Genomic DNA, 14,413 nt, shown 5'->3' on the forward strand with positions numbered 1-14,413 from the left:
TGGTAAAGGTGCCAAGTTACGATTTATATGTCTCCTAATGTAAAGCCTGATTTGTCACAACCTTGCTAGGAAACTGCACGTAACCATGTAACAATCATTTCTGCTGTCGGTTTCCACCTACACGTAGAGCATCGGATAAAGAGGCGATCGATAAATATCAAGTTAGGGCAGGATATAGTGAAATATTACAGTCATGTACTTAATATACCCTGTAGATGCCCTGATGCCCCGAAAATATTTTGGACTTTAAATAATCATGATCAAAATATTCTAGTACTTTGCTTCTATAAACAAAACTAAAAAAATTGTATTCCATCGCTCGAGGCTACTTTGAAAAGAAAAATGACCTCTGAGCCTCTGGCATTTTTTTAAAATTTTTGATAGCACGGTAAATATTTTACATCCAAAGAAAAGGTTTTCAAATTTTATCTCAGTTTCATCTGGTTTTAAGGATCTTTGTGACTTTTGTTGCATGACAGGACTGGGAAAATATATCGATTCGTGATAACAAACAACAATATTTATTTGCTTAAATCTTGATTCGAATATTTGCTCACCCAAAAGTATTGAGTATGTCAATGTACTTGCTTCAAACATTTTTCAATTCATGCTTATCACTATAAATGATTTCTATAATCTGGGATGGAACAAAGGTATAAAAAATACTTGATGTTGATCCTCTAATTGCGATTTCGACATACATTACTTAGAACTATCACTTATAATGGTAGCATTGACAGTCTTCTGATTACAATTTTCATCATAGATTACTTAGGACTGCCACTTGTAATGGTAGCAATAACATCAGTCTTGAGATGTTTTAAAAAATCATTTTTCACACCAAAACAAAATCCACCTGCAGGCCGCAAAACCTGTGCAAATGTTTACTCTACAAAATGCGACACTACACAGTTAACATCGAGGAAAAAAACATAACTCACAGACAGAAAGAAAATAGATTATTGGCGAGGAACGTTATCGTTGTGAGATAGGCGCGCTTAAGGTATTATATACCGTGTAAATATATACACAGGTGAGCTCTGAAATTCACCTAATGTCTTATTTCTTCTTGTATCTCCTCAAGTCCTATCTCGGAAAAACACTTCAGTAAAAAGCGGATTGCACAGGTCTGCTTCTCAAAGGCAGAATCCTGACCGACTGTTGGCGATACATCATCGAAAGAGAACACGAAAATAGCAAGTTGGTTTCGGATGAAAGAAATATTGAAAAAAACATTGAAAGAAACATTGAAAGAAATATTTTTATTACGAATCTCTCTTCAGAGCCAATTTTATCTTGTCAACTGTTGCCTGAGTGGCTTTTATTTTTTTGGCATCATTTTCAAAATCACGCACATTTTTTGCCGCCGCTAAGCTCCCTTGACACTTTGAATAAGACGGTTTCCTATCATAAATTTTACTGCATGATACATCAATAACAATACACGCTAGTACATTAAATGTGTACTTACCAAGTTTATTCAGGTCCAAGATGCCAAGCTCTTTAGTAAGCAAGCACGGTGACTTACATCTAACAGTATTACAAACGTTCTTGTAATCGACAACCAATCAGAATGAACTAGCTACTAACGCGTCACTTCTTGCATGTTACGTGATAGAGTAGAACTTGTAATGTAAATTTGTTAGCTATAACGTAACTTAAAATAATTTTGACGCCAACAGTTCCAAATTTGACGCTTGTTACAGGTCTTGATCACCTACCATCAAAAAGCTCTTTTTCATTGTCTCATAAATAACATGGTTTGAAAGATGAAAAATAAATCGAGATTTTGTGAATTCAAAAAGGCTAAGTTAAGATTATTCTTTGCCGTCCCCAGCTGTTTCCTTTCTGCTTTATGCCATCTATTTACCGTGTGAACTCCAATATCTAAAACTGCAGTAACAGATTTTATCAACGTTTTATCTTGTCGTTGTCTTAATATGTAAATCAGTTAGCTAACGTAATTGATTTCATCTTTGCTCGGTCATTTCCCTGGGTAATTTTTGCTTTTTGCTCTCTTGTCGAATCGTGTTGCCAACGATCTTCACTTGGCAATACCCATACAATCGTGTTCTTTCTATCCTTCCGAATTAATCAAGCAGAGATACAAAAAAAACATAGGACAAAAGAGTCAAAATACAAAAAACAGTGAGGAGAACAACGATGAACTAAAAAAAAAATTAATTTTGTCGTAATCTGCTCTTAGTACGCCAAACTAGCACTGCATGACTGTGACGTCGCGAGAATCGATAAGCGCATAACTGTTATTACATTTCTAGTTCAGTTTGACGGTGTACGTGTTCCTGCTTTGCCATATCTTCAGTAACCAAGATACAAAGATTAAAATGTATAGATTTTATAACGAAGAAATTGGCCATCTTTTGATCGTTAAATTTTTTCTACGTTGTACACTTAATCCATTTTTGGCTTTCTAAAATATACATTTTCTATTGTATTTGATATTCCGATCCTAGGCTATCATGATTTCGGAAAAAAATTAATTTGATGAATGAAGTAAAATGAAAACACCACCTCCAAGTAAGCATGATAAATAAACATTTAGATCAATATGTATGAGCCTGCGATGCAATTGACGCTTGCTGACATCATGTCATATTTCAAGTTGATTACATGACGCCGATTGAGTCGCTCTCAATATGGCGTCTAAGGTGGACGAAGATTCCGAAGAAGGAAGAAAATCTGTTGAAGAACGGTTGGATGGGAATAGAGAAAAATATGAACAGTGCGCGGTGGAAGAAGTTAGAAAAGAAGAACATTTAAAAAACAGGTCTAAATTATCTGCGAACGCGCAGGTAGTTGAAGAGTTGTTTGACAATGTTTCTGGAGAAGATTCTGAAAGTGAAACATTTCAAGATGCAGTTGAGGATTTAAATGAAAAAATTAACTCTTGTAAAGCGAAGTCGAGTGAAGATACGAATGAAGAAGAGAAAGAGGGAAAAAACGAGGTAGCGGAGGAAGAAGAAAGGTTAACACCTGAAGAAAAGGAGGTAAGGATTTTAGAATTCTTTGAATTTCAATTTATACGGCCGTACATGTTTCAAAAGATTTTTTTACATTTTACATACTGTTATACAGCTTCATCCGCGCCTGTAAGCACAGTTTGACTCACGTTTAGTCAAGTCATGCGGATATCTTGCCGAGAGATGTTTCTGTTACAAATAATGAGTAACAGTAATTAATTTTATCAGCTTAGCGCTTGCTTTGCATAACAAGTGACAACTGAAGGCACATTTGATATAAAAAAGGGTCAAGATTGTAAGATAGGAATGGTATAGGGGGTTCCGAAAAATTTTACCACAAAGTATGCGTAATTAAAAAGTGTGCCAATCTACGTTGTTGTACAATTTGTAGATTTTGTCTCAGATTACCAGAGCTATCTGATAAGAATTAGAACTTCAGCTTGGATTTCTTTTTATTGATTATGGGCACAATCACTTTTCACTTTTTCTTTTACCTTGATTTTGTTTTACTAAGGAAAGAAAAATACAGGCACAGGAATTTAAAGAAAAAGGCAATGATTATTTTAAAAGATCTGGTAAGTGAATATTTGTGGTAAGTGAGTATTTGTACAATGTACTTGTTAGCTAATCAACACTAGAAATTTTCTCACCGAACTGTTAAATGATATATAGCCCAATTTTTTCCTCAAGATAGGTAGTTTGGGGTCAAGATCAACACTGTGCACTGTGTAAAAGTCTTGATGTCGTCTTAAATTTAGTCAAGACTCTAAACAGAATTGACTAGAGTTACATTATACATGTCTTTTTATCTCAACCATATGTAATATTGATGTGATGTACTAGGGGTACATACTAGTCTAGATCATTGATATAGAAGTTATTGAGAAGGAAATTTATCGGCCATGACTTCTTGCCATGTAAATATTTGAGGATCAGGAATGTTTTGCTATATCTGGATATGACAAAGTACAAAAGATATATTTTTTAGCTTATGATGGTAACCTCCAGATATGCATGCAGATATGATCCGCATGCCAAACAGAACAAAATGTCAAGCCTTTATTCTCTTTAGGACAAAGTTATTTTATTTATACCATTTTATTTAATGAATGGTTAAATTTAAAAGTTTTGTTTAGCATAAAAACAGTGATGCCATCAATCTTTCTATCAGATTTCAAGAAAAAAAGAAGATACTGACAGTAATGTTCTCATGTACAGCTCCACTTACCAAATATGAAAAATACTTTATTTACTCTATCATCTTGTTTTTATTTATGAATATGAATATACATGTATGTTAAGGGTCATCAATGTTTCTTTTATTTTTTATTTAGAATATCCTGAAGCTAGAGAACTGTACACCAGTGCAATAAAGATATGTCCAAATGATTTTACAAAGGAAAAATCCATATTTTATGCAAACAGAGCAGCCTGTCTGGTTAAAATGGTATGTTTGCTCCTTTGTGAGACCTATAATATTATGTAATGATTGGTTATCAGAAATAATATTATGATTTAAGGGATAGGATGCAGTGTGAAAAAGACTTCTGATGATTGCTGGGTAATGAACACAAACGTTTTTTTGTTTGATTTCTCTGTAATAACACAGTAATATGTGCACTGTACCCAATATTATTTTTTTCATCAAGTTATCTGTTATGTACAGTAGGTATAACTTTTACTGATAATAATCTTGATATTTACGTGGGTTAGCCTTGCTTAACTTGATACTTGATTCAAAGAAATGTTTTTATTTATAGGAGCAACACAAAGAAGCAATAGAGGACTGTACAAAAGGTAGAGATTGTTCATTTTACATTTTAGTTTATAAGTTTTTTTCTTCAAGTGTAGGTTGATAAAGAAAAATTTGAGTTAAATTTTGTGACTGAATGAAATGTTCAATTTTATGATTACCAGGTATAGTGTACTAACAAAAAAAAAAAAAATAATGATACTGTCTTTATACAATGTACCTGCACTGTAATACTTTGCAGCTGTTCTTTTACTATGGACATGCTCAATTCCAAGTTCCTGCATTAATCTTGTGGGTTTTTTTTTCTCCATCCAGCCTTAGACCTAAACTCGGATTACCTCAAAGTTAGACTCAGGAGAGCTCAGTGCTTTGAACATGAGGACAGATTAGAAGAGGCATTAGAGGGTAAAAATTTATTAATAAAATTTGAGTGTATCATATATACCAGTGGATGGTAGTATATTATATTTTGTATTTTTATTTTCAAGGACCAATTTATTTTGTTTCTCTACAACCAATTTACCTAAAGGTTAAACTTGGTTAAACCCCTTTCCCCAAGACCATCTAAAAACTTATTACCCTATATAACAAGCATACAATGCACATTTTTTTTGTGGCTATTCAACATATGAATTTAGTGTTAAAAGGAATTTTTAAATTGAGCCTTGCAAGTTATCGCGGATTGCTGGATATTCTCTTCTGGCAGGAAAAGTTTTCTTAGATAGGAGTCCTCTCAAAACAAACAAAAAATGTTTTCCAATTGTGCTCACTCATTGTTGTGGCTTTTTTTTCATAAATTCTGTATTTTCTTATTTTCTTTCTTTTCTGCAAGGTGGGACTCCTGGGGCTTTTTTTACAATTATTAAATGTCTAGTTCAATCATCTCTCCAATTGAATTAGTTTTGCATTTACCTTAGTTTTCACACCTTCCTCTCAAACAGTCAGGTGAGAAACCAAAATCCACCTTGACTTTGTTGCGCGCATTTGAATGTTTCTTAGGCAGTTGGATTGTTTTGAATTTGAGTTCTTATTGGCTTCTCCCTCGTTCTGATTGTCCATATTGGTTTCCTTGGTTTTGGCATTATGGCACTCAAAAGAAAAACCCTCCTTTTGGTGGCAGTATCCTTTAGATTGCATTCTCTAGTTTGGTTCCTTCTTTTTTTTTTAATCGAAAAAGGCATCGAGGGTGTATTTCCCTGTTTCCATTTGTAACCCAAGAAAAATCCTGTAAAAGATAAATATTTTTATTCTTAAGAATGTATGGTGAAAGTTAATTAAATTTTTGATCAATTTGTTTCAAGATTACCAGAAAGTGTTTGATATGGATCGTTCATCTCATGTGGCAAGAGAAGCACTAATGGTAAATGATTTTGTATTGTCTACTGAATGTTCACTAACTTGGATGCATCTGAGTGGTTACCATATAAGAAAGCTATCTCAATGTACCATGATTTTCACCTTACATTTACATTGTCTATAATAATCTTCAAACCAAGGATTAAGTCAAGTAACATTCCGCTTACAATTTAACTATGGGGTATGTCTCTTTAATGTGAATTTGCTTCTTTTCCTGAACGTGTGAACTCACAATTACATGTAGTCTATTGACAGTGCTACGAACTACTAAACACTATTTATCTGTCCTTATATGCTATGTTTATTACCTATATACTCCTGAGAATCACAGACTTGTGAGAATGGTCAGACAATTTGATTTCAATGAGATGTTTACTTTCTTTTTTTTCTTGACTATCTGAAGAGACTTCCTGAACAAATAAAAGTGAAGCATGAAAAAATGAAAGAGGAAATGATAGGTATGTGTTGAAAAAAGTTTTGATGCCTTTCACAAGGTACTTGCACTTGCTGAATATTGTGTGCATTACGTATCCCTTGCATCACGTGTCCCTTGCAATAACAATGAACACCATGTACAAGTGTACATCTTGCCAAAGTCATTAAATAGTTCCCTACTTAATTTTTGGGAAATTCCAAAGATTTGGAGTTGTGTGAGTTATGACACAAATACATGTACAGCATGTATTGTATTTAATGCAGTTAAATGCAATTTAACAGAGTCAACAACAAAGAGCATTAGCAATCTCTACGAGTCAGCAGTTTTTTGCATGTGCACATGCATCAGAATTCCATGTACTCTTTGTTTGAGGTGTTCTTGCATGTGCATAACATCATCCAGGCAGTTTTCCCTACGCCTTCCCTCTCTCTTTCCACTGTTTATTCAATGTGATGGGTGCCTGTTTCTCTTTCTTGTGTGGGGGCTCATGGCTGGGTTGCCAGAATTTGCCAGCTATGGAAAAAGTCTCCATCTAGGTGCTGGCTGCCAATAGTGGAAGCTCCTGGATGTTTCAGGCACCCAACCTCCACTTAGTGATGCAGTTGTTAGTTCCATTAAGTGCCCAACTTCAAATAAGGGCCCACCTCAAAAAGGTGCCAACCCTGTTGTTAGGAAAGTTTATTAACCATACCTCAAGTCAGCAGATTACCTGCATTGGGGAATAAACCCCCATCTTGAAAACAAAAGTAAATCATGAAAAAAAAAAAGCTATAAGCTTAATGATGTTTGTGTGTTTTTGTTTAACTGCATGACATGAACACTGCAAACTCATGCATCTATTGTATACTATGTCAGTTTTTCATTCTTTGTTGACATTGATTTCTTTTTTGTTTAGGGAAACTCAAAGATTTAGGAAATGTTTTTCTACGGCCTTTCGGCCTGTCTACGGACAATTTCAAGGTTCAACAGGATCCTAATTCTGGAGGCTACTCGGTTAATTTTCAAAAATAATTTAGAAGGCTTGAATAAAGTTCAAGTAGACTGTCTAGAGATTCTTCAAGCACATCTACAAATAGATGGAAGAGAGTAGACAAGGGTATAAAATTGTGGACCGAGCTTTTCTCAAATTATTAAAAGACACATCCAAGCATGAACATGTTATCATTGAGTCAAACAATAAGGGAAAATGAGTAATAGCAGTGAATAAAGGACTTGTGTTACAGCAGGCCTGCTTCAAGATTGAATTATGAAAAACGGCTCCAAAATATTAGAAAGTTCATTATGCTTTTGGGACATATTGTGATGGTATGACATGGCACTAAAATATGGCACTATATTAAGGCACAACAATGCGGCACTCAGTTTTTTTAATGATGATGTTTTTCAAGAGCAGTCTGGTATAATTATATTTTACTTTGTTACTTACCATAGAACTCTCCCCTCCTATTTTGTTTTTCAAACATGTGATCACAGTTTGTTTCCGAAACAAATTCATAAATGTTTTTCTGTGATCCAAAATCTGGTGTTATTGTTGCAGTTTCATTCCTGTTGAGGTAACACTTTTTACAAGCCTTTACCAATTTGCTCATACCTTCCTTGTTATTTCCCTACTCTTTCTTTTCCTCCCTTGTCACTTTTCTCCCTGCCTTTTTCACTTTTCCCCCACTTTATTATCTTCAACTTTCTCCTTCTGTTCTCTCAGCCTACTTTCTTCTCTTCCTTCTGACCCTTCTCCTACATAATTCATTGCCTCTCTCTCCTTTGTTTCTCTTTGCCTCATGCCCTTACTTTCCTCCCTGCCTTTTTCATTCTTCCCTCACATTATTTAACTTTCTCCTTCTGTTCTCTTAGCCTACTCTCCTCCCTTCCTTTCCACCCTTCTCCCAAATTATTTATGGCCTCTCTCTCCTCTATTTCTCTCTGCCTCATGCCCTTACTTTCCTCCCTGCCTTTTTCATTCTTCCCCCACATTATTTAACTTTCTCCTTCTGTTCTCTCAGCCTACTCTCCTCCCTTCCTTTCCACCCTTCTCCCAAATCATTTATGGCCTCTCTCTTCTTTATTTCTCTCTGCCTCATGCCCTTACTTTCCTCCCTGCCTTTTTCTACTCTTCTCCCACATTATTATGTTCAACCTTCTTATTCTCTTCTCTCTGCCTACTTTCCTCCCTGGGTTTTCTACCCTTTCCCTAATTTTCTCTTTGTCTCCCTTCATAAGTGTTGCACCACCATCTCATTAATTCACTCTTTAGAGTGAGGGATATACAGGAAGAATTGCAAACATTGGTGGGCTTATCGGTAATTGATCCCTTACTGTAGTAGTGTCCTCACGAGATTATATTTTCTATTGTTGTACTAGGTGTATTACATACAGTCCCCTTTGGTACATCTTTTTTTATGTGTGGGATGGAAATCCTAAGACTGCGAAAAATTAAACAGATTGGAAAGGCAGTAGCTTTGGATTTTAACAACTGCTCTCCAGAGGAACGAATATAGGATTACAACTGCTATAGTTAGATCACACCAAAAAGTGTATTTTAGTCTTAAATTTCTGCCATTTAAACATCTTAACCCTTTAGCTCCCATGAGTGATCAAGAAAGAATTTCTCCTTAAAATATCGATACAACATCAAGATAAGGGATGAGAATAAAGAAAAATATAAATTTGGGGATAACTAGTTGATCCAATACTGAATTCTCTGAACAAATATTGAATGAATTGTATGGTTGACAGTAAGGAGAATTACAAATTTGATCTGGGAGTTAAAGGGTTAAGAGGGGAAATTTAGAGGATTGGCCCGTATAGTCGCGGGATCTATCCTCGCGCGGGCAAAACAGCACACGCGCGTCCTTCATGTGGTCACTGCCTAAGGAACGTCACGTGATAAGTTGCGTGAATTTCAACGGTCAACAAGGAGCTGTAATTTCCTTCCAAAATCTCACACGATCGGATCACGCACTGATTTAATCAGAAGAACACGAAAAGTTAGCTGAAGGGTGTGCACTTAAGGGGATGGAGGTTATTTCTCGCGTATTTCAGCTGACTACAACCGAAGCTTCGACAACTGACAACAAACAAGTACAAATCGCAGAGAAGCCCCTCGATCAGATCTTGTCCACTACAGCAGCATCACTTTCTATCCTGGGATCTTTAACTATTATTATCACGTTCTGCCTGTGGCCCGATGTGAGAACAAAATCTCGTCTTATGATCGTTTTTATATCGGTTTGCGACCTCCTGGTGGCCAGCTTCAACATAATAGGCATTTTTTTGAACAAGGACCCAAGAACTTGTAAAATCCAAGCAACGGTTAACATCGCTGCCATTTTGTCATCTTTCTTTTGGACCGTGTATTTATCCCTTTATTTTTATTTGACGATTTGCAAAAAAATTACTGAGAGGACGGAGAAAATCACTATGTGGTTGTTTCATGTAACGGCATGGGGAATTCCTGTGGTGATAGCGGCGGTAGGCTTTGGGGTACAAGCAGTAGGAAACCCCCAGGACATGGTGTCATCGGGATGGTGTTGGATCAAGTATGGAAGTGGAAAAGCATGGTGGTGGACTGTTTTGTGGATGTCCATTGCTGGAAAGGGATGGGAAATCTTAGCATACATTGCAATTTCCGTGTTCTACGTTTTGGTTAAGTTGCAAATCAAACATGAGGTAAGTGTTACCCGTTTGACCCCACTCCACGGCCTCAATCCCTCTCTTCCATAACATTCAAGTACCCACTGGTAAGCACACCCATCAAATTGCCCTTGATAGGGTCCGCACAATCAACACTGTCAGTATTGGAGACCGGAATTGTAACAAAATTACGCTTTTACAGAAAAGAGGGCTGTGCAGTAGGTGTAGAACAGTACAGACATTTCTTCTTATTGTTTCGTTTTGTTTTGTTTTCCATCTTTATAGCTGAATTGTGGATTTGTTCCAGGAAGCCATTTTCTGACTCTGAAATCAGTTGAAGTGGCAAGAAAGGCAGAACTAAAATTAATATTTATCCCTGTGGTGTTCATTTTGTTACGCATCTGGGGAACCATAAGATTTATTTTTTTCTTGGCTTATCACCCGCGTGACCCACCCGCGCAGAAATGGCTCATCATACTCCATGTAAGTACTCTACTCGATTGCCTCTAAAGTTTCCTTTGTGGTTGAATTAAAATGACAACATATATCCAGATATTTTTTCTTGTCAGAATTTTACAACTAAAGAATTTAGTCCAAATTTTCTCATTTAACTTTTTCATATTTCTAGATATTATATAATAAGCTCAGTTATGCATGCATTCTGATTGATTCTCACCTATGATCTATTGGAGGACAGGTGTATAGATGACATCATCATTAAAAATTTTTTTCCATATATTTTAATTCTTTATTATATAAAACAAATAGATTCCAAGTTGCCATGCGTCTGTTCAGTAATAGATCACAGAGGACGTCAAAATGTGGTAAGAACATCAGTGACACACCCTGCTGTGCCTCATGTGCCTCTTTTTTGTTCTTACCACATTTTGATGTCATCTGTGATCTATTACTGAACAGACGCATGGCAACTTGGAATCTGTTTGTTAAATAGACAATATAAATCTAGAAATCTGAAGTCTACAGAGTTTGGACCATGAGTCACATCCAGTACCCTCTAACTAAACCCCATTAGTGAAGGGGGTGCATGGAAGTGCTGTAGCCTGATCGACTGCAAGATTCTCCTACTAGATTGTCCTGTCTCTTTGTTGAACATGAGGAGAGTTTGATGTTGTTTCTAATAAGATACATGACAAAAATACTCAATTCTAACTCGATAAGATACATGCAGTTTTCAGGTAATTCAATGCAGAAGAGGGTTAATTCAGTCCAAAGAAGTAACAAACCATACTGAACAATTCCTTTAACTGTTTAGCCAGACTTTGAACTTTTTTATACCTTAAAGATGTGAAAATATCATTGTATATTATTGTTTTGATTGTACGTGGTTGTTTTGACCAAACGCACTGTTCGAATAAATTATTTTTGCACTTGATGTGCAGGCTTTTCCTCTGCATAATTATGATAATCCAACTCTTGTTTTTTCATGTAAATTATTAATACATAATCACATGATTTTTCTCATGCAATTTGGAATAAATAAGCACTCGTAAATTTTTTCAAAAACCAGAAATTGCACTCACCCCATGGGCTTGTGCAATTTTGTTAGTCTCTGAAAAAATTCACTTGTGCTTATTTATTCCAAATTGCACTTGAAATGATGTGATTACCTAAAGTATAGAAACATTGGCTCAGGTAAAGCCATCAGTTGACCCTTTTGTATATATTAAATAATTAATTCAATATATAGTGGTTTGGAAGGCTGTAAAATGGGAGTTGCATTGACAGATTGAGTTTAAAAGCTCACACTAATATGGTAGGTATATATATATAGGAGAGAAGGAGAGACTTCAGTTAACTCAGATTATTATTTACAAGTATTCCAGTAATCAAGTCATAATATGATTCTAAGGTGTAAATGGTTAGAATTTTGAACAATGTAGTATGTGTAAAATTGAACTTAAGTATTCAAAGGTATTTCATTTTTTACTAAATTACTTTAATTATTCCTGTTTAATTTCAGGGAATTGGTGATAACAGTCAGGGATTTGCCGATTTTGTTCTGTTTTGTTTATTTACTGTCAAGATTAGGAACAAGTTCAGACATTGTTGTGGCAGGTTTATACCGTTTTGTAAATATTCTGCAGAACAAGATCCCTTGTCTAGGAGTACAAATTTATGTTATGGAGCAGTTGATTAGTTTTTTTTTTTATCTGAAAAGATATTTTTAAACTCTTTGGAGACCTGGTTATAGGTGGAAGATAACTTATGTAGATGAATGGGTCTACCAAAATTCCAATGTGATTTCTGATAAACTGGCAGATTGTCACTCCAAATTGTCAGTATGTTTCTCTAATGAAACAAAGGGAGAGGTTGAGCTTAACTCAAAAGTCACTCGGACCTCTGTTCCATTGACCCCTTTAATTATTGACAAAGGTGGTTAAAGATGGAGAAGAAACCAGATAAAAACCATTAATGCTTGATATGTTGATAAGATGGATCAGGGTTGTTAAGAACTTCTGTTAAATTCTGAATAGATATGTGTTGGGGATTTTTCTTTAACCTTTTCTCAAATGTCCTATTTGACTAACAATTTTTAATGTGCAAATGTGAAGGCTTTGTTGACCCGCTAGTTCTAACCTTAAGTCAAGGCCAACTCAATCTAATAAGAGCATGTTTTATATCATGATGTTTAGGAGATTTAAGTCTGTAGGTTGTAGTGGATGCCTTGATGTTCGTATTTAGGGTTACCAATGATAAAGGGAGGCAGATAATTTATTCCTAGCCCTCCTTCTAGCATCCTAGACAAATAAAAAGGAAAATAATACATGTAGCCTCAACTGCAGTTGCACAAAATATTATATTTCCTGGAATAAGCACCTGGGCACTTAAACTTTTGGCTAAAAAGGAAAGGCAGTTATAGGAAGGAGTGTGCTTAATCAAGGGGGGTGCTTATTGAGATTGTGCAGCATTAGGACAAAAATTGAAAGAACAGATGACACATAAAGGAACTGTGCAAGCAAATAGAAATAGAAATAACTAGAACAGGATAGATTTGAACTATTCTCTTGTACTGATTCCAAAGTAGTTCAAGCTTAAAAAGCTGTTAATAAAGTGGCAATATAAACAGGTTTTACATATATCCAGACTATTCAAGAAATTGGAGGAGAATGGGGGTGCTTGTTTGATATAATGGCAAAGGAGGGCCATAATTGCCTTAGGCAAAGTGATTATAGTGAGATATGATGCAATCCTTGACCAATGAGAGTGTGTTATGTACTCATCAGATGAACTGATCAATCCATCAAGGATTTAGGCATTTTACTATATATCATATCATTAATAATTTATGATCAATATTTAGCTTTTTAAAGTATTTTATGTTAGTTTTTAAATGCCATGTATTGTTCAATATTAGATTATTTTGAGATAGTAATTTTGATGATGGCAAGATCTGCAGATACAAATTTATGTTAAGTTTTTAATTGTTAGGTTTACTTATTTTATTTCAGTTGTTTTAAAGCACATTAGATAATATTCATATGTATATGGCACGATATAAGTATTAAATTCTATTAATTATTATTATTAACTGTACGGCCCTCGGCACCAATTCCATTTCAACTCTATCAATTTTTAGGTTCACTTAGTATTCAATGCTTGCCTGATTGTGGACAAAATGGTATTAGTATGTCCATCCAATGGCTTGAGATCCTGCAGATGATTAACTTTCCATTTGTCTTGGTGATTACAATAATCTGAACTTAAAAATAATTGTCTTTCTGTCTTTTTCCAATTTTCATTCAAATGAATATTAGGGCTACTGGAGACAACAGCCAGGGTCTTGCCAACTTTGTTTTGTTTTACCTATTCACCAGGAAGATAAGAGAGAGGCTGAGACTGTTGTAGCCATTGCATGCCTGGTTGTTCAATATATTCCAGTAGAGGCCAATTACTTGAAAATAAGACCTGGTATCATGGTGGTGTAAAGAAATAGACTCTGTGTCCAACACAAGTTTCATTTTGCAAATTAATTGGCCTGATTTTTTATCACTACATGCAGTCAGTTTAACATTATCATAGCTTATGCAAAAAAAAAAAATTAAGAAGTCTCAGAGGAAAATGATAAAAAAAAATGTCTTATGAAATGAGGGTAGCAAAGGGGAGAAGGTCTTAAATTTTAGAAAAATTCTCGCACCACGTATATAAAAGGGAAAACTTCAAATCTCTCTTCTTGTATAGAGGGTTGCTAGGAAATCTGAAATTCGCGGTCTTATATTTCAGGAGGCAAATCACGCC

General features: G+C 35.2%; 2 protein-coding genes across 2 annotated transcripts; both read left to right on the plus strand.

The window, feature by feature from the left end:
• Window positions 1-2,629: 2,629 nt before the first annotated feature.
• LOC113681359 (tetratricopeptide repeat protein 1) lies at window positions 2,630-8,044 on the plus strand. Its single transcript, XM_027198457.2, has 8 exons — window positions 2,630-3,008; window positions 3,496-3,556; window positions 4,316-4,428; window positions 4,742-4,778; window positions 5,050-5,139; window positions 6,036-6,094; window positions 6,494-6,548; window positions 7,422-8,044. Exons 1-8 carry the CDS (start codon window positions 2,658-2,660, stop codon window positions 7,535-7,537), a joined length of 882 nt encoding a protein of 293 aa, XP_027054258.2. The 5' UTR covers window positions 2,630-2,657; the 3' UTR covers window positions 7,538-8,044.
• A 1,334-nt stretch (window positions 8,045-9,378) lies between these two features.
• LOC113681370 (G protein-coupled receptor 157) lies at window positions 9,379-13,888 on the plus strand. Its single transcript, XM_027198466.2, has 3 exons — window positions 9,379-10,192; window positions 10,442-10,639; window positions 12,138-13,888. Exons 1-3 carry the CDS (start codon window positions 9,539-9,541, stop codon window positions 12,312-12,314), a joined length of 1,029 nt encoding a protein of 342 aa, XP_027054267.2. The 5' UTR covers window positions 9,379-9,538; the 3' UTR covers window positions 12,315-13,888.
• The last annotated feature ends 525 nt before the right edge of the window (window positions 13,889-14,413 follow it).

This window comes from Pocillopora damicornis, chromosome 2 (genome assembly GCF_964200805.1).
Source record: "Pocillopora damicornis chromosome 2, jaPocDami1.2, whole genome shotgun sequence".
Lineage (NCBI taxonomy): Eukaryota > Metazoa > Cnidaria > Anthozoa > Scleractinia > Pocilloporidae > Pocillopora > Pocillopora damicornis.